Source organism: Eumetopias jubatus, unplaced genomic scaffold (genome assembly GCF_037043125.1).
Source record: "Eumetopias jubatus isolate StellerSeaLion01/CBP00866 unplaced genomic scaffold, mEumJub1_p1.0 scaffold_8, whole genome shotgun sequence".
Lineage (NCBI taxonomy): Eukaryota > Metazoa > Chordata > Mammalia > Carnivora > Otariidae > Eumetopias > Eumetopias jubatus.
Window position 1 is genome coordinate 49301306 of NW_028274814.1, and position 24537 is coordinate 49325842.

At 37.8% G+C, this 24537-nt stretch overlaps 1 protein-coding gene across 3 annotated transcripts in view; it reads left to right on the forward strand.

The window, feature by feature from the left end:
- The window catches only part of BORCS5 (BLOC-1 related complex subunit 5), a 97245-nt gene that overhangs the window by 30525 nt on the left and 42183 nt on the right, over window positions 1-24537 (forward strand). Inside the window, exon 1 of one of the 3 annotated variants that reach the window (XM_028119735.2) lies at window positions 6677-7068. The exons of the other annotated variants lie outside the window; for them this stretch is intronic. Within the exon in view, the coding sequence (XP_027975536.1) occupies window positions 6807-7068 (262 nt within the window). The 5' untranslated portion in view covers window positions 6677-6806. Of the gene's footprint in view, window positions 1-6676; window positions 7069-24537 lie in introns of those variants that run through there. 3 annotated transcript variants of the gene reach the window in all.

Below are 24537 nucleotides of genomic sequence, written 5' to 3' on the forward strand. Positions count from 1 at the left end.
AAACCCATGTTGTTCAAAGTTCAACTGTATTTGCATTAAAAAAAGGAGGGGGGTGCCTGTGTGGCACAGTCGGTTAAGTACCCGACTCTTGGTTTTGGCTCAGGTCATGAGGTCCCGTGTCAGGCTCCACCCTCAGCACAGAGTTGGCTTGAGATTCTCCCTCTCCCTCCGCCCCTCCCACTCATGCGTGCCTGCTGTCTCTCTAAAGTAAATAATTTGTTTTTAAAGGGAGGGATGGGGAGACAACAAAATGTGTAACATTACAAAACTGTAACATTTCCATCCATTGGTTCCAACTTTGTGCCTTTTGAGTTTGCTCCCTTTTAGAATATTTATAGACTATTATTGTGTCTCCATCAGCCTTGTCTTTTGCAGACTCCAAATTTTTCAAGATTTGCCCTTGGGAGTATCACAAGTAAGATGCTACAAGGGTTCTAACCTTGACCTCTGTCTTATTCAAGATCATATCAATTGACTTAGCGCCTACCAAGGAATCTTGGACATACTTGATATTCATTAAAAAAATTATTTATTGACCTTAAATAAAAAGGTAGAGACATATTAATTAAATTTGCAGATAAAATGTTAGAAAGAATATCCTGCATGAATGACTGATCCAAGATTCAAAATTATTTCAACAGAGTTAAAGATGGGCTGAAACCACAATGGCATTTAAAAGGAATAAATGTCAAATCCTGTATTTAGATTAAAAACAATCAGTTGCATAAGAACAAGATGTAGGAAAACTAGCTCAACAGTAATTCAGTGGAGGTGGGGGTCACTCTATACCTGCAAGAGTGTTCTGGGTGTCATGTTTAAGAAGATATTTATAAACTTGGTATATCCTAAATAGAGTGACCAGAAGGTTGTTGTCTGGAAACCTTGTCACGTAAAGAGGTCTTGAAGCAGGTAAGAATTTTTAGGTTGGAGAAGAGATGACTTAGCAATCATCTGTCTTTTGACATTACAGGGCTGCTGAATGGCTATAGAATTACATCTGCTTTTAGGAAGTCCCAGTGATCAGAATTGAGACCAATGGGGAGAAGTTATTGGGAGATAGTTTTGGTTTGATGTAAAGAATAAAGAACTGTCTATAAATAATCATTATAGTGGTGGTATTTATTAAGCAATTACAATACATTAGCAATGAGCTAAGCACTTTTCATGCAGCATCTCATATGTAATCCTGGCAGCCGGCTTTTCATAGGGGTATTTTTTAGTCCCTAACCAAATAGCTGTTCTTAACCTAGATCTGACTGGCCTCAAAAGTCTGTACTCATAACCACTGTGCTGTCTGGCAAAGTAATAGACTCTCCATTACTACATATGTTTAAGCAGAAGAATCTTCTTTTATAACTTAGAATTAATTCTTGGAATTCACAGGAGTATGGAGGAGCAGTGTGGCATAATGGGAAAATAACACAGGGAGTTAATTCAGGGATACAAAATGTAACACATTGGCCATATGATCTTGGGAAGTCATTTAACCTCCCTGAGCCCTGTTTTCTGCATCTCTAAAATAAGGATACTAATACCTACCTCAGGGAGTTAAAGGGGGAGGATTAGTTTATGTGAGCAGCATGGCTTACATGTAGCATGTATTTTGTATATATCAAGGGCTCAACAAATAATTGTAATTGTGCAAAAATTCCTTCTAACTTAAACAATTATGATCATTGGACTTTGACCACTATCATTTTAACTTTGTACATTTCTCTCAGTATTTTTGTTTTTGAAGGAGGGGGAGAGGCAGAGGGAGAGAGAGAGAATCTTAAGCAGGCTCCACACCCAGTGCAGAGCCCACTGTGGGGCTCCATCTCACAACCCTGAGATCATGACCTGAGCCAAAATCAAGATTAACCAAACTCTCGGTGGCTTAACTGACTGAGCCACCTCTGCACCCCATTTCTCTCAGTATTTTTTAACATCAGGGCTACTTTATCTCTAAAACAATAGTTGTTAATATCCCAATTAGAACAGAGGCTTTGGCTGCTGGATTTTATTTTGTTATAATTTTGTACAGATCAGGTGTGTGTGTTTACTTTTTATAGTTTTTTTTCTATAGTGTGGTTTCCTTTTCTGATGGAAAGTAGCAGCCACCTCCTAATTTGCTCCTGTCTCCTTGGAAACCAAAAGAAAAATCAGTAGGCCTTTGGGGGCAGTCTGAAGGGCTTCTTGTTACTAAAATACACAGGCATTAATGTATAGAATTTATAGTAACTATTTGGATGACCTGTAGGCCATTTGTTTTTCTCTGTTTCTTGACTGTCCAGGGAATTGAAATTATTAAATAAGTGAGATGCAATTGGATGTGACACTAGTTTTGCTCTTGAGGAGTTTTACAACCTGTAGAAAAAACAAAACATCACAATTAACATAAGGCCTAGGATTGTAGAAGCATAGTGCTTATACGATGTTATAATACCTATCATTTGTTGAATGCCTGTTTACCATGTACCAAGTGCTACACTAGTTGCTGTCCGTGCAGTTTCTTTTTTAGTCTTCCAAACAATCCTATAGAGGAAGTATTAATCGTCCTCGTTTTGTAGGTAAGAATGCTTCCCTATAACAGTGATAGAGCTTAGACAACTTATTCAGCTCCCACAGAGATTTAAAGTCAGGTCTGTCATAGTCCAAAGACTCAGTTCTTTTCATCACCCTGGAAGAGGTGGGCCATAGTCCTAGAAAACAACCATGTAGAGGAATTATTAATTGAGCTGAGCCTAAAGGAACAGCCAGGAGTTTGATGGGATGTGTTGGCTTGGATCAGGAGGGGTGGAGGAAGGAATTGCTAGGGAGGAGGATAGTAGGAGCAGAGTGGACCTGAGCAGGCTGCTCTTGGGGAGTTGGGGTGGAGACAGTGAGAAGCTGCTTGACCAAAGAGAGGGGTGCATCTTGAGGAGGAGTAAGAAGTAATTTCAGAAAGCGAAATTGTGGCCGGATCATAGATGCTCTTAAAAGCCAAGGAAAGGAATTTGGAGGTGATGCTGTAGGAAGCAATTATAGCTTTATGTTTGTTGTAATAGGGAGCAGAGTATTGACACGTTGAAAGCTGTGATGTTTTTTTGATGATTGGTATGATGGGCACACCAGTTAGGAGGGTGCTGTAATTTTCTAGTGATGAGCTGATGAAAGTCTGGATTGGTATGGGGACAGTGGAAGGAAGAACAAATCTGACACATTTTCAAGGAAGAAATGACAGGACTTGGCAGGCTGGGTGCAGGAAATAAAGGAAAGGGAAAAGAGCTATAGGGCTGCTTGCTGGGAGGAGCGGCAAAATGGCAGAATTGGGAAGGGAGTGTTAACCTTAAAACTTGTCGGTTATTTTACCAGCAAAAATGGTTTTATTCAAGAATATTAAAGAATTGCAATTTGGGACTAGCAAGCTATGGCAAAACCCGAGGCAGGCGTGGGAAAACAAAGGAGAGGACTGCTCTTTTATAATGGAAAGGAGAGGGGGAGTGGAGAGGGCTGTTAAAAAGTCCATTGGAGTAAACTGGGAGTTTGAAGTGTAGCAGCTTTTCATTGGCTGAGTTATGACAGTCACAGGGTGGGCTATTGCAGGCAAGGAGAAAAATCTTTCTTCCTCCTGTGGGGTAGTAAGGTAGTTTTTTTCCTATGGGAGTTGCAAGGTATGTCTCTTCCTGTTGGGACCTGCAGTTGACAATGGTAGGGTGTCATAGATCCCCCTTCTGACCTTCTCATTCCATTCCATTTTATTTTATTTTTTAATAGAAGTTCTTTGCCCAATGTGGGGCTTGAACTCAGGACTCAGATCAAGAGTCACATGCTCTAACGATTGAGCCAGCCAGGCTCAATCAACCTAATTTTAAATTAGGTTTCCTTTTATTAGTTTTGACAGGACATTAATTTTTTAAATTGACCCTGCACAACCATAGCTGGTAGTCGGAGTCATTTCGGTGCTGCACACTGAACATTCCCGGGCCTAGCACCATTATAGTTTTCTTGTCATGGAGAACTCTTAAGAAGGTGGTGCTGGGGATGGAGTGAGGTGGGGAGTGTGGTACAAAGTAGAAGGGGCTGGTGTTTAGCAAAGTTTGTTCTCCTGACTTGATTTCCTGTGGATCCATTGAATGCAGTATTATAGTCATGGCAGATGCCTCTATGCTGATGTGCTCAAACACAGATGCAATGTTTTATAAAAAGCAAGCTAACAATCTTGGGTGGGAGCTGAGAGGATTATGGATCTCCATAGTATTATTTTACCGAACATGCCAAGGACCAGTTCATCCTTCTGGGTCTGTATCTTTAAACAGAGTGATTGTTAATATGAATGTATGGTCCTCATGTTGGAAATTGCTACCCTCATTTAGAAGCCATTAACCTCTATGTTGATAAAATAATGTTCTTAAGTGAGCATGTGAAATCTGTGCTGAACAGCTGCAGCCTTTCCGGAACACTAACTTAAAAAGTGCTCGTCATACTTTTTGAAAATCAAAAGCATGTGGGTGGGATGAAGTCACCTGAGCAATTTTCTATAATTACAACTTTCAAGGCCTTTCCTTTGTCTTTTTCAGGCTGACTTAACACACACGCACACATGCATGCACGTGTACACACCCCAGAAGCCCAAACACGATTTCCCTATTTTTCTCTCTAGATTTTTTGCACTTCTATTTTTCTTAAATAGTTGTAGTTCCCTAAGAAGGTATATACTTTCTTGTTCCTCTCCTAGTTTGATACCTAGTATCTCTGAGGACTTTGGAACCCCCCAAACAGAGCTACCTAAAGACTTCTGAGCCATGAGTGACCCTTCTGAAAGTATGTCTGGGTGCTTTGCATCTAAACCGACTTCTCTAGGGTAGCACTGGAAGCCCCCAAATGTCATGACATCCTAGAAAATGAACCAGGAAAATGTTAGAATTATCACACAACCTTTTGTATGTGATTACGTTTCTCAGTGCTATCCTGGGTCGGCAAATACTGGAATTAGAATCCTTACCTATGCCTAGGACCAGCCCACACTGGGAATTAACTTCTGCATTTTGATAACTAAGGTAAGTTTGCTGCTAATGTTCCCTGAAAGAAGGTGAATACGGAATAATATTGTTTCCATTTGTGCCTTTTAATTAACTGAGGAATGGAACGGAAAGGGTTTTAGAGAAGACTTCATGAGGGAGGATTAGTACCTGACATAGTTCAGTAGTTCCCTCATAGTTGGACACATATTTAAGAATACCAGCACCAATTTTTCCAATAAGCTAACTGAAAATCTGAATTTTAGCTTATTTTATGTGTGGAATAAAATTGTTGGCTTTCCAAAATCATTCATCAAGTAGTGCTTTACCAAAGTGATGTTAAACATGAAGCAGCATAATATATCTGTCATACTATTTTAAGAGTCACTCATTTTTCTTCCTTTTTTTCCCCCTTCCTAAGTAACAAAAGTTCTTCACCTAGAATAGAATTTTGGGCTTGCATTTTCTACAATATTGATAGCTCCTTCTTGTTAGTGAAAGCAGAGGTACCTTTTTTAGGGAGGTTAAAATTATTAATTTCTCTCCTTATGTTATCTTTTTTCTTTCTGGCAACAGGGGCAATACAAGTCTTCCTGAAGACATTTGAAGAGATCTTTGTATACATGTATAGTGCCTTGGGTGGTAGAAATGAGGTGCAGTGTTACTTATTTCAGAAGATACACTAATGCATTAAAAACAAGTGACAGGAAAAACAAACTGCAGTTAGTAATCTTGTTGCTTCAAAATGAGCAAACATTTTGGGAGAGCAAGTTCTTGCTGGACATCACTAAATAAGAATGAGTTGATGTCACACTTGGCAAGAAGCAACTCTCAAAATTTTTTTTCCATACAAATAGTACACCATGGTGGGGAGGAGGGACTGCGGGCAAAGGGTAAAGAATTATAGGGGAAAATAAGCTAGAGAAGGAATGTGAGAATGAGTTGTTTGCTACAAAAGAATTAGTATGATATAAAAGCCATGTTTGTTTTGTCAAGAGGAATCTGAGCTGGAACATGAACTGATGAAGGGGAGAGATGTTTACTGGTCTCCTCCCGCACTCCCTCCCAGGCTGTTGTGTGCTGATCCCTGTGGAGGGTTGTGTAACCGCCTTGACTCATTTTCAGGGAAAAATGGCCCCTGTAGCTGTTTTGGCTCATCAAAGTGCTGCATCAAGTACAAGTGAAGAAGTTCCTAAAACATAATGATATCAAACTCAAAACATAGTTATTTTAATTAGGATTTGCAGACACTGGGAGGTAATACAGCAGGCTGCCGCTTATGCCACCACCAACCTCCCCCTTCCCAGAATTCTGTGTGGCATTAGGAATTTGGACAACCCAATGGCCAATTTTACATATTCCTAAAAGCCAGGAATTGTCTAAATTAGCTAAATATCTATTGAAATTAGCTGGAGCTATCTGCTCAGTGAATGCCTATGGTCCAGTTTCATAACAAAGTGGGAGAGTGGGTTGAGGGGAATACTGGCATTTTGGGTAGACCAGTCTTCATTGTGTGGGACTGCCCTGTTTATTGGAGGATGATTAGCATCCCTTTCCACTGAATACCAGTAGTGCCCCCAGTCTCTGTGACAGCCAGACAGGCTTCCAAATCCCCTCCCCACCCTAGGGCAGAACGAAAACCAGTATGTGCTTTACAGTTTTATTAAGCAGCACGATTTTCTTTGTTATTGTTTGTTTTATATAAAGTTCTTAGTCTTAGGAAGCTGTGCCTTTATAATTAATACTGGCTTCATTCAGAATAGATTTCACAAAAGACACTATTAGAAAGATGGATGGCAGGGAAGGACATTGTCAGGAGAGAAAAGAATGAGATGGCGCTGTCTTCTTGAACTAGCCCATTATTGTTCCTCCAGATCCCCAGTTCTGCAGGTGGCTCTTCTTTTTCTGAGAGGCAGCGTATGTGTCCCCAAGAGTAGAGAGGCAAGTGTAGAAGATGGAGTAGGGGGAGATAACAGGACAGAGGGACAAGATTTGGATTGGGATATAAAGATGGAAGACATGGAGGTGATGAAAGATGGTAACAAAGAAACTGGAGATTCCACAAGGCATACGTTGTTAAGCTCACAAGGTTGGTATTTCTGGGAAGGTTTTGTGTATTACAGATCTAGAATTTCCAGGGGGAAAACTCGTCTGTGATAATTAAATCGGTTAAAGACTTCCACATGCATGTTGAATTACAGTATTTACTGCCCCTTCATAAGTTTGAGTTTTTAAGCCTCACCTTCAAAAGATACTGTGCCCTTCTAGGTACTTAGCCGGCAATTTAGGTACCATCAGCTGTTGCTTTCAATATAGGTTTCGTGGTGTCAACAGCCATTTTCCTTAGCTTTAGTTCACGGAGTCACTAACCAAAAGTGACATATTTTTCCATTCATCTGGACTTTCCGAAAATACTGCAGTGCTTTATTGGAAAAGGTAAGCATAAACCTTAGCCAAATATTAGCATAAAAATTAACTAAATTAAATGTTATTAAACAAGGAGTGCAAACAGAGAAAAGTTGTGAGAAATATGAACAAAAATCTCACTCTGCTTATCATTATCAGTCACTGCTTAACTTAAAACTTTGGTTTTGCACCAAAGCTCAATTAATTGAGTATAAGAACATTGCTTTTAATGCTTCTCAAACCTTTTAAGTTAGTTTTGAAGACATTCAGTTGCATGCATATCACTGGATTTTTAGGCTTCTCACTAGTTGTCAAACACTCTGCTTGTCTTTCCTCAGTGGAAGTCTTGTTTTTGTCACAGGCTATCTTTCTGAGCAGCCAGCCAGTGCATCACTCCCTCCCTAATTGTCTACAATTGTCTAGTTTTGCTAATTCAGCATGAGTAGAAATTACCTTGGCACCACGTGGCTAAAGAGTGTATGTTTTCGGGGCACCTGGGTGGTTCAGTTGGTTAAGCATCTGCTTTTGGCTTGGGTCATGGTCCCAGGGTCCTGGGATTGAGCCCCGAGTTGGGCTCCCTGCTCAGCGTGGAGCCTGCTTCTCCAGCCTCTTCTGCTGTTTGCTCCGCTTGTGCTCTCTGGCTCTCTCTTTCTCTGTCAAATAAATAAATAAAATCTTAAAAAAAAATAGTGTATGTTTTCCTGAATGGCTGCTAAGGTGGCCAAGGATGGATTTGTGGTGGTGTCATAAACCTCTGTGGGAAGCAGAACCATAGCTTCCATCAGGTTTGCAAAGGGGTCTCAGACCTAAAAGAGTTTAAGGATTACTGCTGTGGATATAGAGCCTTGTCCTCAACAGAGATTGCCTGCTGCTACCTAAAAATTTGTTTTGGTGTTCATCATGCCCAGGCATTTTTTTTCATGGCTTTGCCTTCTACTACATCTTTATATAACTCTAAACAGTATCTAATATTTTTTAGGTGTTTTGACTTTATATAAATGGAATTCTATTGTATGTATCCTTTATATATACTACTATAACTTTTCTTCTTCCTCCTCCTCCTCTTTTTTTTTTTTTTTTGGTTTATACTTTTGAGGTTTACCCATGTTGATATATACCTCATTTTCACTGCTGTATTGTATTCTGTTGAATGACTGTTTCACAGTTTATTTATCCACTGTCCTGTTAATGTTTCTTTCAAATTTTCTCACTCTTAAGCAGGGCATGCTTGTACATGTCTCCTTGTGCACATGTATGATAGTTTTCTTTAGGTTATGTAACTAGGAATAAATTGCTGTTTAGTAAGGGACAGATATTTTCAGCTTTACTAGATACTGTCAAATTATTCTTCAAAGTGACTATGCTGATTTACATCCTTTCTAGCTATGTATGGGAGTTCCTGTTCCACATCCTCAATAAAACTGATATTGTCCCAGCTGTTCCTTGTTTACTGATTAATTTAAAGACAGCACAGTGCATAGCAACCATCTCAAACATAAGGTCAGATGCAAACTTATTTTTTTATACCGGGCTTCCTCTTTTAAAGGAATTGTTGTTGCTTTCAGAGTTACAGATCCAAGATAACTATAACTTAAAAACATTTTTTTAATATTTTTTAAAATAGTATTTCTTTTTTACAATCATAAAATGGAAATATGATTATTTTAGATAGTGTGGAAGACAGAGTTACAAAGAAGAAAACTAAAAATTCCACCACTTTTGTTGACATTTTGCCATGTATTTCCTTCTGGTGTAAACATATATATGATACACATTCACTCTGCATTTAGAAGCATGCTGAATTTGTCATTTTATATCACAATTTCACTTAAAATTGTATTTCCCATGTCATTGAATATTATTTGAAAACACCATTTAATAGCTGCCCAACATTTCTTTTTTATAAATGTGTTATAGTTTAATTATTCTCCCCTTGGAGGACATTTTTTATATTAAAATAATACTGTAGTAAACATTCTTGGTATATGGATCTGAATTGCAGTTTGTTTCTTTGAGATAGATTTCTAGAAGTCAGTAAATATGGAATTATATTGAATAGATTATAAGCAAGGCATCTAGGGGAAAAAACAGTCAAAAGAGAGGAAAACGGGACATGTTTTGGGGGCAGGGGGAGGTCACAAGATCTATTAATTTAACTTCTCTCATATTTGAATTGAGTGGTGAATGTGTCTCTTACCTGAATTTGGAGACCCTTCTCTTATTAGGGACCACGTTAGAGGTGAACTTTATCCTACTGTGGACACTAGAGAGTTGGTTGTACATTATAGTGTTCAAAGATTATAAAATCTTAAAATGGGAAGGAATTTTTATTTATTTATTTATTTTTAAATTTTATTTATTTACTTGAGAGGGGCTGAGGAGAGAGAAAAAGAGAGCACGCAAGAGCGGGGGAAGGGAGAAGCAGTCTCCCCAGTGAGCCCGATGCAGGACTTGCCTGGGATCATGACCTGAGCTGAAGGCAGATGCTTAACCAACTGACACCCAGGCGCCCCTGGAAGGAATTTTTAATGTTCTATCATTCTAGTTGCAAAGTCCCTCAGCTGTATTTTATAGACTATTTCATCAAAGTAGACTTCTATCCTTGACTTGTTTAATATCTAACCCCACACAACTCATTGTCATACAAGTTAATTTGCTCCTTTATTGCACAGCTTTGATTAGTTGAGTGTGGTTCTTTTCTTTAACCCAAAGATTTCCTGTAACTTTCATTTGCTGTTTAATTTGTTCTTTTAATGAAGGGCTCCCTAAAAATACTTATGGGAGTATTTTACCTTTACATGTTCGTCTATTAGCTTCTACTATAATTAACATGAAAACAAACATATGTTTGACCGACTTTTAGTCTTTGCTTTCTTCCAAGGTACAACTCATCTTTATAGTAAAAATGACCTGTGTGATCACAGGCAAGATAGAAAACTTTATACACATATTTTTATATGTGGTGGGCAGAAAAGTTCTAGTGTGTTTATAGAATATACTTCTCACTTTATTACTATTTATTAGAAGTTGCCTATAAGCAGTAATTTTGGTATACACAGTCCCACTTTTCTGCTAATAATAACAACCTTTTTCTTCCCATCTCTATCTCTCTCTCTTTTTTTTGCGTGGAGGTGTCAACATATATTATCTCCTTTAATCCCTGTCTAACCTCTTAGGGTAGGTAGGCAATTTTCTTTTGGCAGATAAGACTCAGAGAGGTTTAAAGACCTTTCCTGTCACACAGCTGTTAAAGGCAGAGCCAGCATTTAAACTCAGGCCTAATTCTAAAACCTTAGCATTTAACCAGTTTGCCCATCTGTCTAAGTTATATTAATTTCATAATAAAATCAGATGTATTTCTGTTCAAAAGATGTTCATGTCTTTGGGTATATCAGTTAGCATATCATATTGGTAGTGTGTTGTGCCACTTTTGGAGGTATATTGCTTCTGCTTCCTTCTCCTTCATCATCTCCATTCCTCTTGCTTTGGTTTGGGCACACCAAAGATTTTCTTCCCCTGATTGCCCATCTCTCCCTAGTGCCCTATGGGGCTCCTTCCTGTTTCTGGAGAAACTGAAGCACAGAATGAGAAAAGAGTAACAAATGATCACATAATTTTTTTTTTGGAATATTATCAACTGATATGTTCCATAAAGGAGGATGTTTTCACAGCTGTGTGCTTTAGGGATAGTGGGAAAATTTGAATTTTTATTGCTCGAATATCTTCTACAACAAAGGCACATGCTTGATGGAGTTGGAATGTGGAAACCTGTTCTCTCAGTCAGCCCTGTGATAGAGATCTTTGTGTTTATGGTCACATTGGGATTCAGATATGTTATCTCTGTGAACTTCAGACCAAGGGTCAGAGAACCAAGGAGTGGACTTGCTAACTATATGATTTAATTACCCTAGATCAATCAAGTTTTGACTTGGCGATGACGAGATATATTGTGTGTGCATTTTTATGTAGTTGCTACGGGAAAGGAACAAAGTTTAATCCTCGGTTTTGTTGACCTTTGGTACCACTTTTATCTGTAGTTCCATATAAAACTGCCTTTGCCAAGTTTTCAAAAGGCTGCAGTCAAGTGATTTACAGATAAAGCCTCATTCACTACTTGCATAAGAAGAGCCCATATCTTCAAATATGGGTGACGTAAGTTTACTTTAGAGACAGGAATGAGTTCATTTCTTTGGAGAGATATGAACAGAATGTCTCTTGCTCTGGTGAGAAATAAATTTAAATCAGGACTTTGCTTAGAGGAAATGGAATGGAGCAACTAAGCTCCTAAGCCAAGGCCCAAGGGGGCACCTATTGTGTGTTGTAGGATTCATCCAGATATGAGCATTCCTCAGTACTGCATACGAAACAGCAAACATCTATGGAGAACTACTTTGTATGTGGCAATAAGGTGCTTATGTGCCTTGGGTCTTTCAGAGACAAAAATACATGATTTCTTCCCTCAAGGACCTTACCAGGTAACTGAGGAGAAAGCAGGAATGTTGATGATAATACCAAAAAGGATGCTATGATAAGTGCCAAAAATGAATCTTCAACCAAGTATATTCCAGCGATACAGCACATAGAGTGAGATTTAGTTATAAATGAGCTATGCTGCTACTGAAAACATTTTGATTCCAAAGCATAATCAAATCTCAAATAAGCAAAACTGTCTTAAGCCTAAGTTAAGAGGAAAATGGTATTTTATTTTATTTTTTTTTTTAAAGATGAACAGAAATTTTTTTTTAAAGATTTTATTTATTTATCTGACAGAGAGATAGCGAGAGAGGGAACACAAGCAGGGGGAGTGGGAGAGGGAGAAGCAGGCTTACCGCTGAGCAGGGACCCTGATGCGGGGCTCGATCCCAGGACTGTGGGATCATGACCTGAGCTGAAGGCAGACACTTAATGACTGAGCCACCCAGGTGCCCCGAAAATGGTATTTTAAATTAGTTCCTCAAGTAAGTTGCCATATTACGGACACTAGAATTTCAAGAGTTAGCAACTCTAGCTCTTATGGTTTGGCTACTGTATTATCTCTCTTAAATTACAGTAATATTTCTGTCACCAAAAATCATTAATTTACAGTATTTTTTTTCTGTTAACTCCAGTACATATTTCCATCATGTGATATGTTGTCGTGATTATTGTTACTATTACTCTACTTACTTTGTATAGGGGATAATAAAATCTGCCTTTTAAAGTCATCCTCACAATTAAGTAAGATAAAATATGTAACATGGTTAGCGCAGTGCTTGGCTAAGAAAATGTCATCATTTATATTAGCTATTGTTTTTCTTCATTTTCTTATTTCATTCCCATGAAATAGAATGCTTTATATAGCACCTGACAGAGTTAAATTTTAGTAAATTATAACAATATGTGGCTTATTGTTTACAAAGGGCTTTAACGTGTGAAAATGTGTCAAGGAAACCTAACTCAAAATTGGAGTCAGGAAATTACAGAGGGTGGGCTCTTAAGCACGTACCACTCATCACAACTTGCATAGTCCAGCAGGAAGAAGGAAGATTTCCTCTGGATCAAGCAAGCTGCCTTTGCCTGCAGCCAATAAGAAGCCACTACCTCTTTAACCACCTGCAGCCAATGAGAAGCCGTCTCCACTTTGAACTCTCATTATTCCCCAGTGAACTTTTGTTCAAAACAACCCCTCCCAACTTCCTCCTTTTCTCTATAAGAAGATGCTCTCCTCCTTTGTTGCCCCGACTTGCCCACAGTTCACCATAGTTTGCTTGCCCCAAATTGCAGTTCTTCTAATATTCCCTAATAAACTCGACTTTGCTGGCTGAATCACTTTTTTTTTCTTTTAAAAGGTTGACAAACATATATTATCTCATTTAATTCTTTCCACTCCCTTCAAGGTATATAGTATTACCCCTCTTTCACTGATAGAGAACTTGAGGTTAAGTGTATCAGTCAGATCTGATGGCTGGTTTAAGCATACAAAGAATTTATTGGAAGGATAGTGAACAGCTGACAATCTCTAGAAGAGCTCTAGAATCAGATTTTGAGCCATCTGCCTCAGCATAATGGCCAAAATCATGCTGCAGAACTTAACCCATTGACGTCACTACTGCTGTCATGACCAAACACTTGACACATCCTGTACCACAAACAGTGCTGGCTGGCAGTGTAGACTGACCTTTGCCATTGGTTCTGCTTCTATTGCTGCCTCAGAAACATTTTTTTCCAGAAACTGCTGTCGCCAGGGAGTGCGCCTTGTAGGAGGTCCCTTTTTTGCAACATTTGCTCCCCATTTAGAGTTGGGGGTGGATGTGTAAATTGATGCAGTTCTGTCCTGTGTTTGTGTTCCAGCTGCAGGGCAGGTGGGGAAGGCCCTTGGTCCTTCGGCTGCTCTGTATAATAGGCTAATAGGCTCTCCTATGTGCCACGTATATGACACTTTGCTCTCTTGCAGCTCCTTCACTCTATCTCTGTCTTAACTCTCTATATATATAGAAGGAATATTCTGCATTTCCTGCTAATTGTATATAAGTGGAGTAGAAATTGAGATTGTTTTATTAAGTAGACTTCATGTGTGGAAAATCAGGTTTCTTTTCCTAAAATCTGTCTTGTTCTTAGTAATTAGCTGTTATCAATCAACAGAAATGCCTCAACATTTTAAGTTGTTAACGGGTGAGAACTTTCCATCTGATCAGGGTCTTTTCTCCAGGATAAACATTATCCATTATCCGTATATTATGTGTATTTCCCATTATCCACTGGAGTGCAGAGTATGTAATCCTTCAGGGAAGCCATGAGTTAACACCTGCAAGAAGGGCAACTCTTTTGAGCAGCAAAGTCGTGGCATTAATATTTCGGATTTCTTTTTGGTTGTGTCCTTTTCCTAATACTTCATTTGTTTGTATTTAAAGTGAATCTGTGATTCATCTTTCTGAAAATCTGAAAAAGGAAAAATTTCAGGTCCCCAGTGTGATTTGCTGTTGGCTGTAAAGATAGGCTCCCCTCTTTTATCGTCAGTCTTGGTGCCTTGCAAAGGCACTATTTTTAGGAAGTTGTGTATACTTTAGACTACTGTAAGTAGCATTATGTGTTAAATGCCAATTTTAAAAAGAACACTTTAGTTCCTCAAAGCAAACTCTTTTAGAAAGGGAAGGATTGTTGGGTGCCCCAAACAACCATCCTCATTTTGTCTGGAAAGCTGCAGTTTTGGGGTGTTGATATTTCAGCGAGTGGAGAACACCAGGGTGTGGTGAACACTAGCTGCCACGTTGCAAGGAGGACTCAGGTGCTCCATTTTTCCAGGCTGGGATTCCTACTTCCAGACAAGTGAGACCGTGTGGGCTTTCTGTGTTTATTCATTGAGAGATGTTGAAAGGTTGTGACTTCTGAACGAGGAATGCATTTCTTTTATACTAGTAGACTACTAGTCTACTAGTATATTTTATTTTCATACTCAGAGTAAGGGTCTTCTGAATTTAAATGTTTCTTTCGGCAAATAATTCTAAATTAGTCTTGGTCCTTTAATTAAAAAAACAAAAACAAAAACCCAAACCCTAGTCTAGCAGTATAGAATACTACTTTATCTTCCTCCTCATAGAAACATGAAATTTTCAAAGTTTAGACTTGAAAGAAAACATGGTTCAACTCAGTTTTCAGAGAAGGAAATAAGACTTGTTTTTCCCTTGGTTTGTCCTTTTATGTTTTAAGTTTTGTTCCCTACTGATCACCTCCCCCTCCCCCTTGGGTGCTTTATTAGAGGGTATTGAAATCTATCTACTTGACGTTTTATTGTGGTAAAATAGACATAACCTAGAATTTACCAGTTTAACCCTTTTTGAGAGTATGATTTGGTGGCATTAAGTATTTCACATTGTTGTGCAACATTACCACATTACCACCATCCTTTTCCATCATTCCTGATTGAACCTCTATACCCATTAAACAGTAACTTCCTATCCCCCCTCCCCTCAGCGCTGGCAACCATTATTCTACTTTTTCCCCCCTCCATTAATTTGACTATTCTGTGTACTTCATGTAAGTGGAATCATATGGCATTTGCCCTCTTCTGTCTGCCTTATTTCACTTATTATTCCATTCTCAGAGTTCATCCATGTTGTAGCAAATGTCAGAATTTCCTTCCTTTTTAAGGCTGAATAATATAAATTGTAAGTATTTACTCCATTTTGCTTATCTATTCATCTGTTGCTGGATGCTTAGATTGCTTCCATGTCATAACTTCTGTGAATGTGAACGTACAAATATCTCTTTGAGAGCCTGTTTTCAGTTCTTTAGGGTGTGTACCCAGAAGTGGAACTGCTGGTAATCATGTGGTAATTCTGTGTTGTGTTTAATTTTTTGAGGAACTGCCATGCTCTCTTCCACAGTGACTGTACCATTTTACATTCCCATTAACAGTGCATAAGAGTTCCAATTTCTCCACATCCTCACCAACACTTGTTAGTTTCTGGGTTGTTTTTTGCCTTTTTTTTTTTTTTTTTTTTGTAGTAGCCATCCTAGTGAGTGTGAGGTGGTATCTCATTGTAGTTTTGGTTTGCATTTCCCTTATGATTAGTGATGCTGGATATCGTTTCATGCCTTATTGGCCATTTGTATATCCTTTTTGGAGAAATGTCTATTCAAGTCCTTTGAATATTTTTGAATTGGGTTGTTTCTGTTCTTTTTACAATGAGTTTTAGGAGTTCCCTATATATTCTGAGTATTATTCCTGTATCAGATACATGCCCTTTGCAGATATTTTCTCCCAATTTGTGGGTTGCTTTTTTACTCTGTTGATAGTGCTTTTTGGTGCACAAAATTTTTAAATTTTCATGAAGTCCAATTTGTTTGTTTTTTCTTTTGCTGCCTGTATCTTTGATGTCCTCTCAAAGAAATCATTGACAAACCTGATATCATGAACCTTTTGCCCTATGTTTTCTCCTAAGAATTTTATAGGTTTAGGTCTTTGATGCAATTTGAGTTAATTTTTGTATGTGGTGTTAGGTAAGAGTTTAACTTAATTATTTTGCATGCAGATATCTAGTTTTCTCAGCACCACTTGTTTAAAGAACTGTCCTTTCCCTTATTGAATGGTCTTGGCACCCTTGTACAAAATTATTTGAGCATGTTTGTGAGGGTTTATTTCTGGGCTCTCTGTTCTATTCTGTTGATCTAGATGTCTGTCATTATGCCAGTACCATACTCTTTTGATTATTATAGCTTTATAGTAAGTTTTGAAATCAGGGAGTGTGAGTCCTCTAGTTTTGTCTGTCTTTTTCAGGATTGTTTTGGCTATTGGAAGTCCTTTGAGATTCCATATAAATTTTAGGATGGGTTTTCTATTTCTGCAAAAAATGTTGAGATTTTTATAGAGGTTGCAGTGAATCTGTAGATTACTTTAGATGACATTATGAACTCAATACCAGAAAGCTAAATAATCCAATCAAAAATGGGCAGAGGACCTGCATAGACATTTTTCCAATGAAGATGAACACATGGCCACCAGACAAATGAAAAGGTGCTTGACATCACTAGTCATCAGGGAAATGCAAATTAAAAGCACAATGGGTGGCTCAGTTGGTTAAGTGTCTGACTCTTAACTTCAGCTCAAGTCATGATCCTGATTGTGAGATCTAGCCCCAAGTCAGGCTCCGTGCTCAGTGCAGAGTCTGCTTGAGTTTCTCAGTCTCCCTCTCCCTCTGCCCCTCTCCCTGCTCTCTGAATGAATGAATATTTTTTTTAAAAAGCACAATGCAATATTTTATACCTGTCAGAATGGCTAAAATCAAAAACACAAGAAATAACAAGTATTTGCCAGGATGTGAAGGAAAGAGAACACTTGTGCACTGTGGTGGAAATGCAAATTGGTACAGCCACTGTGGAAAACAGTATGGAGGTTCCTCAAAAAACTAAGAATAGAGTTACCATATGATCTAGTAATTCCGCCACTGGGTATTTATCCAAAGAAAACAAAAACACTAATTTGAAAAGATATATGCACCCTTACGTTTATTGCAGCATTATTTACAATAGCCCAGTATGGAAGTGTCCATTCACAGATGTCCATTCGTAGATAGACACACACACACACACACACACACACACACACACACACACACACACACAGGAATATTAGTCATAAAAAATAATGAAATCTCACCATTTGCAACAACATGGATGGACCTTAGGGGTTATAATGCTAAGAGAAATAAAGACAAAATAGCATATGATTTTACTCATACGGAATTTAAGGAATTTAAGAAACAAACCCAAAATAGACAACAAACAGATTCTTAAATACAGAGAACAAACTGGTGGTTGCCAGAGGGGAGGTGAGTGGGAGAATGGGTGCTAAAGGGGATTCAGAGAGCACTTTTCTTGATGAGCACTGAGAAATGTATAGAATTTTTAAATTTACCTGAAACTAATATAACACTTTATGTTAATTATACTTGAGTAAAAAAATAAAGCTTAAAGATCCCAGTGATAAGTCTTCTAATTCATGAAACATGAGTTGTCTTTCCATTTATTTTTATCTTCCTCAGTTTCTTTCAGTAGTGTTTTGGAGTTTTCATTGTAACTGATTTTTGTATGTTAACTGTTTTCTGCTACTTTGCTGAATTTATTTATTAGTTCTAAATTTTTTTTGTGTGTAATCTTTAGGATTTTCTACATATAAAATCATATCATCTGCAAATAGAGACAATTTTACTTCTTCCATTCCAGTTTGGATGATGTTTATTTTTTCTGCCTAATTGCTCTGGCTAGAACTTCCGGTACTATGTCGACTAGAAATGGTGAAAGTGGACATCCTTGCCTTGTTCCTGATCTTAGAGGAGAAGCTTTCAGTCTTTCACCATTGAATATGGTTTGCTCTGGGTTTTTCATATATGGCTTTTATTAGTTTCCTTCTGTTCCTAGTTTGTTGGGTGTTTTTATCATGAAAGGGTGTTGAACTTTGTCAAATGCTTTTTCTGTATCAATTGAGATTATCATGTAGCTTTTATCCTTTGTTCTGTTACTGTTGTGTATTACCCCAATCAGTTTCCTATGTTGAACCATTTTTGCATTCTGGGAATAAATCCCAGTTGGTCATCATATATAATCCTTTTACTATGCTGTTGAATTCTGCTTGCTAGCATTTTCTGAAGGCTTTTTGCATCACTGTTCGTAAGTGGTAATGGTCAGAAGTTTTCTTTTCTTATAGTGTGTTTGGTTTTGCCATTAGGATAATGATGGCTTTATAAAATGAGCTAGAGTGTTCCTTCCTCCTCTATTTTTTGGGAAATTTTGAGGACTGGTGTTAGTTCTTCTTTAAGTATTTTGTAAAATTCAACAGTGAACCCATCAGGTCCAAGACGTTTTTGTTGTTGGGATATATTTTTTAAAATACGGATTCAACTTCCTTGCTAATTAGAGGTGTATTCCGATTTTCTGTTTCTTTATGATAGTCTTGGTAGCTTTTGTATTTCCATGAATTTGTCCATTTCATCAAGGCTATCCAATTTGTTGATGTGAAATTGCTCATACTACTCTCTTATAATCTATTTTATTTCTGTAGAGTCAGTAGTAATATCCCCACTTTTGTTTCTGATTTCAATAACTTGAATCTTCTCTCATTTTTTCTTAGTTTCTATCTAGCTAAAGTGTTGTCACTTTGTTGCTCTTTTGAAAGAATCAACTTTTGGTTTTGTTTATTTTCTCTATTTTTCTGTTCTCTAAGAGATTTCGTTTATCTTTGTTATAATTGTTACTGTTTCCTTCCTTCTGCTAGCTTTGGGTTTATTCTTTTTCTAGTTTCTTAAGTTATAATGCTGGCTTGTTGATATGAGAGCCTTTTTTTTTAAATGTAAGTGTTTAGAGTTATAAATTTTCCTCTTAACACTGCTTTGCAGCATCCTTTAAATTTTGGTATATTATATTTTAGGTTTCATTCATCTCTAAGTATTTTTAGAATTCCCCTGTGATTTTTTTTTTCTTTGATCCATTGGTTGCTTAGGAGTGTGTTGTTTAATTTCCACAGGCTTCTGACTTTTTCAGTTTTTTCTGTTACTGATTTCTAACTTCATTCTTTTGTTGTTAGAGAAGATATTTTGTATGATATTTATCTTTAAAATGTATTGAGAATTTATGGCCTAACAGATGGTCTATCCTGGGAAGTGTCCCGTGTGCACTTGCAAAGAATATATGTTCTGTTGTTATTGGGTAGAACGTTCTGTATATGTTTGTTAGATCTAGTTGATTTACTATGTTGTTCGAGTTCTCTATTTCCTTGTTATCTTTTGTCTGGTTGTTCTATATTGAGAATGGAGTGTTGAAGTCTTGAAGTCTCCAACTGCTATTTTAGAACTGTTTCTCCAGTTCTGTCCATTTTGCTTAATATATTTTGATGGTCTGTGATGAGGTGTGTAAATGTCTTACAATTGTTATGCCTTCTTGCTGTATTGAATTTTTTATTAATATATAATGTCTTTCTTTGACTCTTATTGTAACCTTTTTTGATTTAAAGTCTATTTTTTTTCAAATTAGGATAACCATTCCTGCTCTCTTTTGGTTACTATATATATGGAGTACCTTTTACCATCCTTTCATTGTCAGCCTATTTGTGTCTTTGGATATAAAGTGAGTCTTTTGTAGATATCATATAGTTAGATCATACTTTTTACAAATTCGTAGTGCCAATTCCTGTCTTGATAAAACAGTTTATTCCATTTACATTTAAAGTAATTACTAAGGAGGCGGGACTTCTGTGATTTTGCTCCTGTTTCATTTATGCCTTATAGCCTTTTTTGTCCTTCATTTACTGCATTCTGTCTTTTTTGGGGGTTGAATTTATTTTGTTGTAGTGAAATGTTTAAATTCCTCTCTCATTTTCTTTGGTATATTCTGTAACTATTTTATTTGAAATTACCGTGGGTATTATATTTAACACACTAAAGTTATAACACTCTAACTTGAATTCATGTCAGCTTAACATCAATAACGTAAAAAACTCTGCTCCTTTACAGCTTCATGTTCACCCCTTTCACATGTTGATGTCACAATGTTACATCTTTATACATTGTCTAAAAACGTAAACTAATAATTTCTAAAAATGTATTCATCTCTTAAATTGTGTAGGAAACAAAAAATGGAGTTACAATTGTTATAATAATGCTAGCCTTTATAATTGCCCATATTTACCTTTACTGAGATCTTTATTCATTCATGCAGCTCAAAGTTACCAGCAACTGTCCTTTCATTTCTAGACCTAGAGGACTGTCTTTAGCATTTCTTGCAGGACAGGTCTAGTGGTAATGAACTCCCTCAACTTTTGTTTATCTGGGAATGTCTTAATTTCTTCCACACTTTTGAAGGATGGTTTTGCCACATACAGGCATACCTTGGAGATATTGTGGATCTGGTTCCAAACCACTGCAATAAACTGAATATTGCAGTAAAGTGGGTCAAGTGAAATTTTTTATTTCTGAGGGCATATAAAAGTTATGTTTGCACTGTACTGTAGTTTATTAAGTGTCCAATAGCATTAAGTCTAAAAAAAATGTACATACCTTAATTAAAAATACTTTTTTGCTGAGAAATGCTAACTATCCGAGCTTTCAGCAAGTCATAATCTTTTTGCTGATGGAGGGTTTTGCCTTGTTGTTAATGGCTGCTGACTGATTAGGGTAGTGGTTGCTGAAGATTGGGATGAAGATTGGGATTTTAAGATTTTCTTAAAATAAGAAAACAATAGGGGTACCTGGGTGGCTCAGTTTGTTGAGTGTCTGCCTTCGGCACAGATCATGATCTCGGGGTCCTGGGATTGGGCCCCACGTTGGACTCTGCTCAGCTGGGAGTCTGCTTCTCCCTCTTCCTCTCCTTCTGTGCTTTCCCTCTCTCTCTCATATAAAATCTTAAGAAAACAATATAGTTTGCTGCATTGACTTACTCTTCCTTTCACAATTTCTCTATAGCATGCAAGGTTGTTCGATAGCGTTTTACTCACAGTAAAATTTCTTTCAAAATTGAAATCAGTCCTTTCAAACCCTGCCACTGCTTTATCAACTAAGTTGATGTAGTATTCTAAGTCCCTGTATTGTCATTTCAACACTACTGTACATTCTCATCACCAGTGCACAGGAGTTCCAATTTCTCCATATCCTCACTAATACTTGTTATTTTCTGTTGTTTGGATAATTGCCATCCTGATGGTTAAGTGGTATCTCATTGTGGTTCTGTTTTGCATTTCCCTAAATGATGAGTGATGTTGAGCATCTTTAATGTGCTAAGTGACATTTGTATATCTTCTTTGGAGAAATGTCTGCTACATCATCTGCCCATTTATGAATTGGGTTTTGGGACTTTTTTGTTCTTTTTAATTTTAATCATGTCTGCATCATATTTAACTCCTGCTACTTCTGGCAATCTGCTTGAGGAATGGGATGACTTCTTTATGATTTCCTACAGTGCTGATATATAGAAGGAGGTGCTGGCAAATACTCATAGTATAGTAGGGTTGGCCAGTCATTCAGCCAGATTTTGCAACCTGCTTATATGACATGGCAACGGCTGGTAGTTGGAGACTTGGGGATAGTGAAGAAATTAACATTAATTGAGTTCCTATTCTATGCCAGATACTATGCTACGCATAACTTCATATAATTCTCATAGTACTGCTTTAACGTAGATGGCATTAAATTTACAGATAAACTGTTTGAGTGCAAGGCAGTTAAATTCCTACTCTTACATCACACGGGTAGTAAATGGCTGTCTCTGGAATCAAATTCCCAGGTCTACCTGATTCCAAAGCTTATACTTTTTTTCATTATATCATGCTGCCTCCCTTCCCTGGCCTAAATTTAACCAGTCTATAGCACTCCATGAGAAAGTTCTTTATTGGCCCTCTGGTAGTTATTAGAAGCTGTTAGGAGGTTGTTTCTCTCCACACCAAACATTGTGGCGAGTTGGCATATTACCGTGAGCTTGTCTGCACCAAAACCATGATGATAGCCTATCTGGATGGCTTCTTCTCCTGGATGAGATTGGTGCTCCTCTGAGGTGACTGAATGGAAGTAAAAGTTCCGAAGGGAACCAGTCATGGAGGGCACTCTTTTTAAATACCCCAAAGGAATTGATCACCAGTGTACATCATAAGATCCTTCCAAGTTGGGCTGATATTTTTAGACTTTTCCTTTCTTTAAAAGAAGAGAACTTCTGAGAACTGGAGTTTATTTATTTAATTTTTTTAGATTTATTTATTAGACAGAGAGAGAGCAAGAGGGAGCACAAACAGGGGGAAGGGCAGAGGGAGAGGGAGAAGCAGGCTCCCCACCAAGCAGGAAGCCCTGAGAACTAGAGTTTATATTAAAGGATACACATGGCTTATGTTCTTCTGTGTTTGAAATAGACCATGACCAATAGAATAAAAAACCTTATTGGGGGCGCCTGGGTGGCTTAGTCAGTTAAGCATCTGCCTTCGGCTCGGGGTATGATCCCGGGGTTCTGGGATCGAGCCCCACATCAGGCTCCCTGCTCAGCAGAGAGTCTGCTTCTCCCTCTGCCGCCTCCCCCTGCTTGTGATCTCCCTCTCTCTCAATTAAATAAATAAAATCTTTTTAAAAAGGAAGACCTTATTGGTTTGGGGGAGAATTTCTTTTTTTATAATCTATTGCTTAATTATACCTTCACAGTAATGTTAGTCAAACTTATATAGATTTCAGGATTTTGTAGCAGGAAATGGAGCTTATTGTACTGTTTCTCAAATAGAGGCCTCACTACTCATAATACTCATTTTTAGTTTTGGAAGCAGCTAATAAGCCTTTAAAAGTTAAGGAATTCAGTTTGGTGATAGCCTAGATTAATACCCATATGGTTCTCTTCTATACTTTAGAAAAATGTTTTTTTCCTACCTGGTTTTTCAGAAAGAAAAAGATTGTTCAGCAGAATATTTCCTAAATTTTTAACCCTGATGATTTTTCCACTCAACACTTTACACAAAGAGGTAGGTACGGATGGCAGTTTGCTGGATCTGTGTAATAATCAGTCTTGGTCCTCACTCATTCCCTGGAGCCCACTCTCCATTCCTGTACAAACAAAGTAGTGTCAGCCAGGTCTAATAGGGTCTTAAGAAATGCCTCCAGGGGCGCCTGGGTGGCTCAGTCGTTAAGCGTCTGCCTTCGGCTCAGGTCATGATCCCGGAGTCCTGGGATCGAGCCCCGCATCGGGCTCCCTGCTCCGCAGGAAGCCTGCTTCTCCCTCTCCCACTCCCCCTGCTTGTGTTCCCTCTCTCGCTGTCTCCCTCTCTGTCAAATAAATAAATAAAATCTTTAAAAAAAAAAAATGCCTCCAGTATTTACCACTGGTAAATATGGAATCTATTAGATCAGGTTTTTAACTCAGTAAATACTTCGTGTGCATCACTGTTTTAAAGCTAAAGAAGAATTAGGAAACAGGGTAATGACTGTTCTCTTACACAGCAAGGCAGACATAATTTAGAAATTTTAACATGAAAAGCTAATCATAAATATTCTATAAAGAATAGAGTATTAGGACTGAAGTGTCATGATAGCTATAATTTTTTAATGGCTCGGGAAAAGAAAAAATAGAGAAGTGAAGTAGAATAAAATGTTGAATCTAGATGGTGAAAATTTGGGAAGATACATATTTCTTTTTATATATTTGAAAATTTATAAAGTAAAAAAAGAAAGAAGATAACTGTAAAAAACATTTATAAAACTATACAAAAATAACTTCAAGATGTTATATGGTTCATTCTCTATTACCTAAGGGCTAGCTTCTTATTAGAGTTGGTAAGTAAGAATTAAAACAGAGGTGTAACCCGAGGCTCTCAGAGGCCAGGCAGTTAATGTGAATGAGGGCAGCGGGCTGGCCATAAGGCAATAGGAAGTGGTGGGGGTTGAGAGAGCAGGAGAGTATGCACCTCACCAAAAACATTCACAGTCTTTAAAAAACTTTAATGTGCATTCAGAATAAAAACAGTTCAAAGGGTTGGCAGTTTGTGGTCTCCTACAAATGATAAAATTTACCATCTCTAAATTTACCCAGCTTTCTGTTCTCCCTCCTCCTCCTATCAGAAGATAGTAGGAGTGGTTCAGTCATCAAAATGAGGGAAATGGAGGTTCCTGACACTGGAGAGTGATGGGAAATCTTTACTTACTGCCTCTAGAATTGGCCT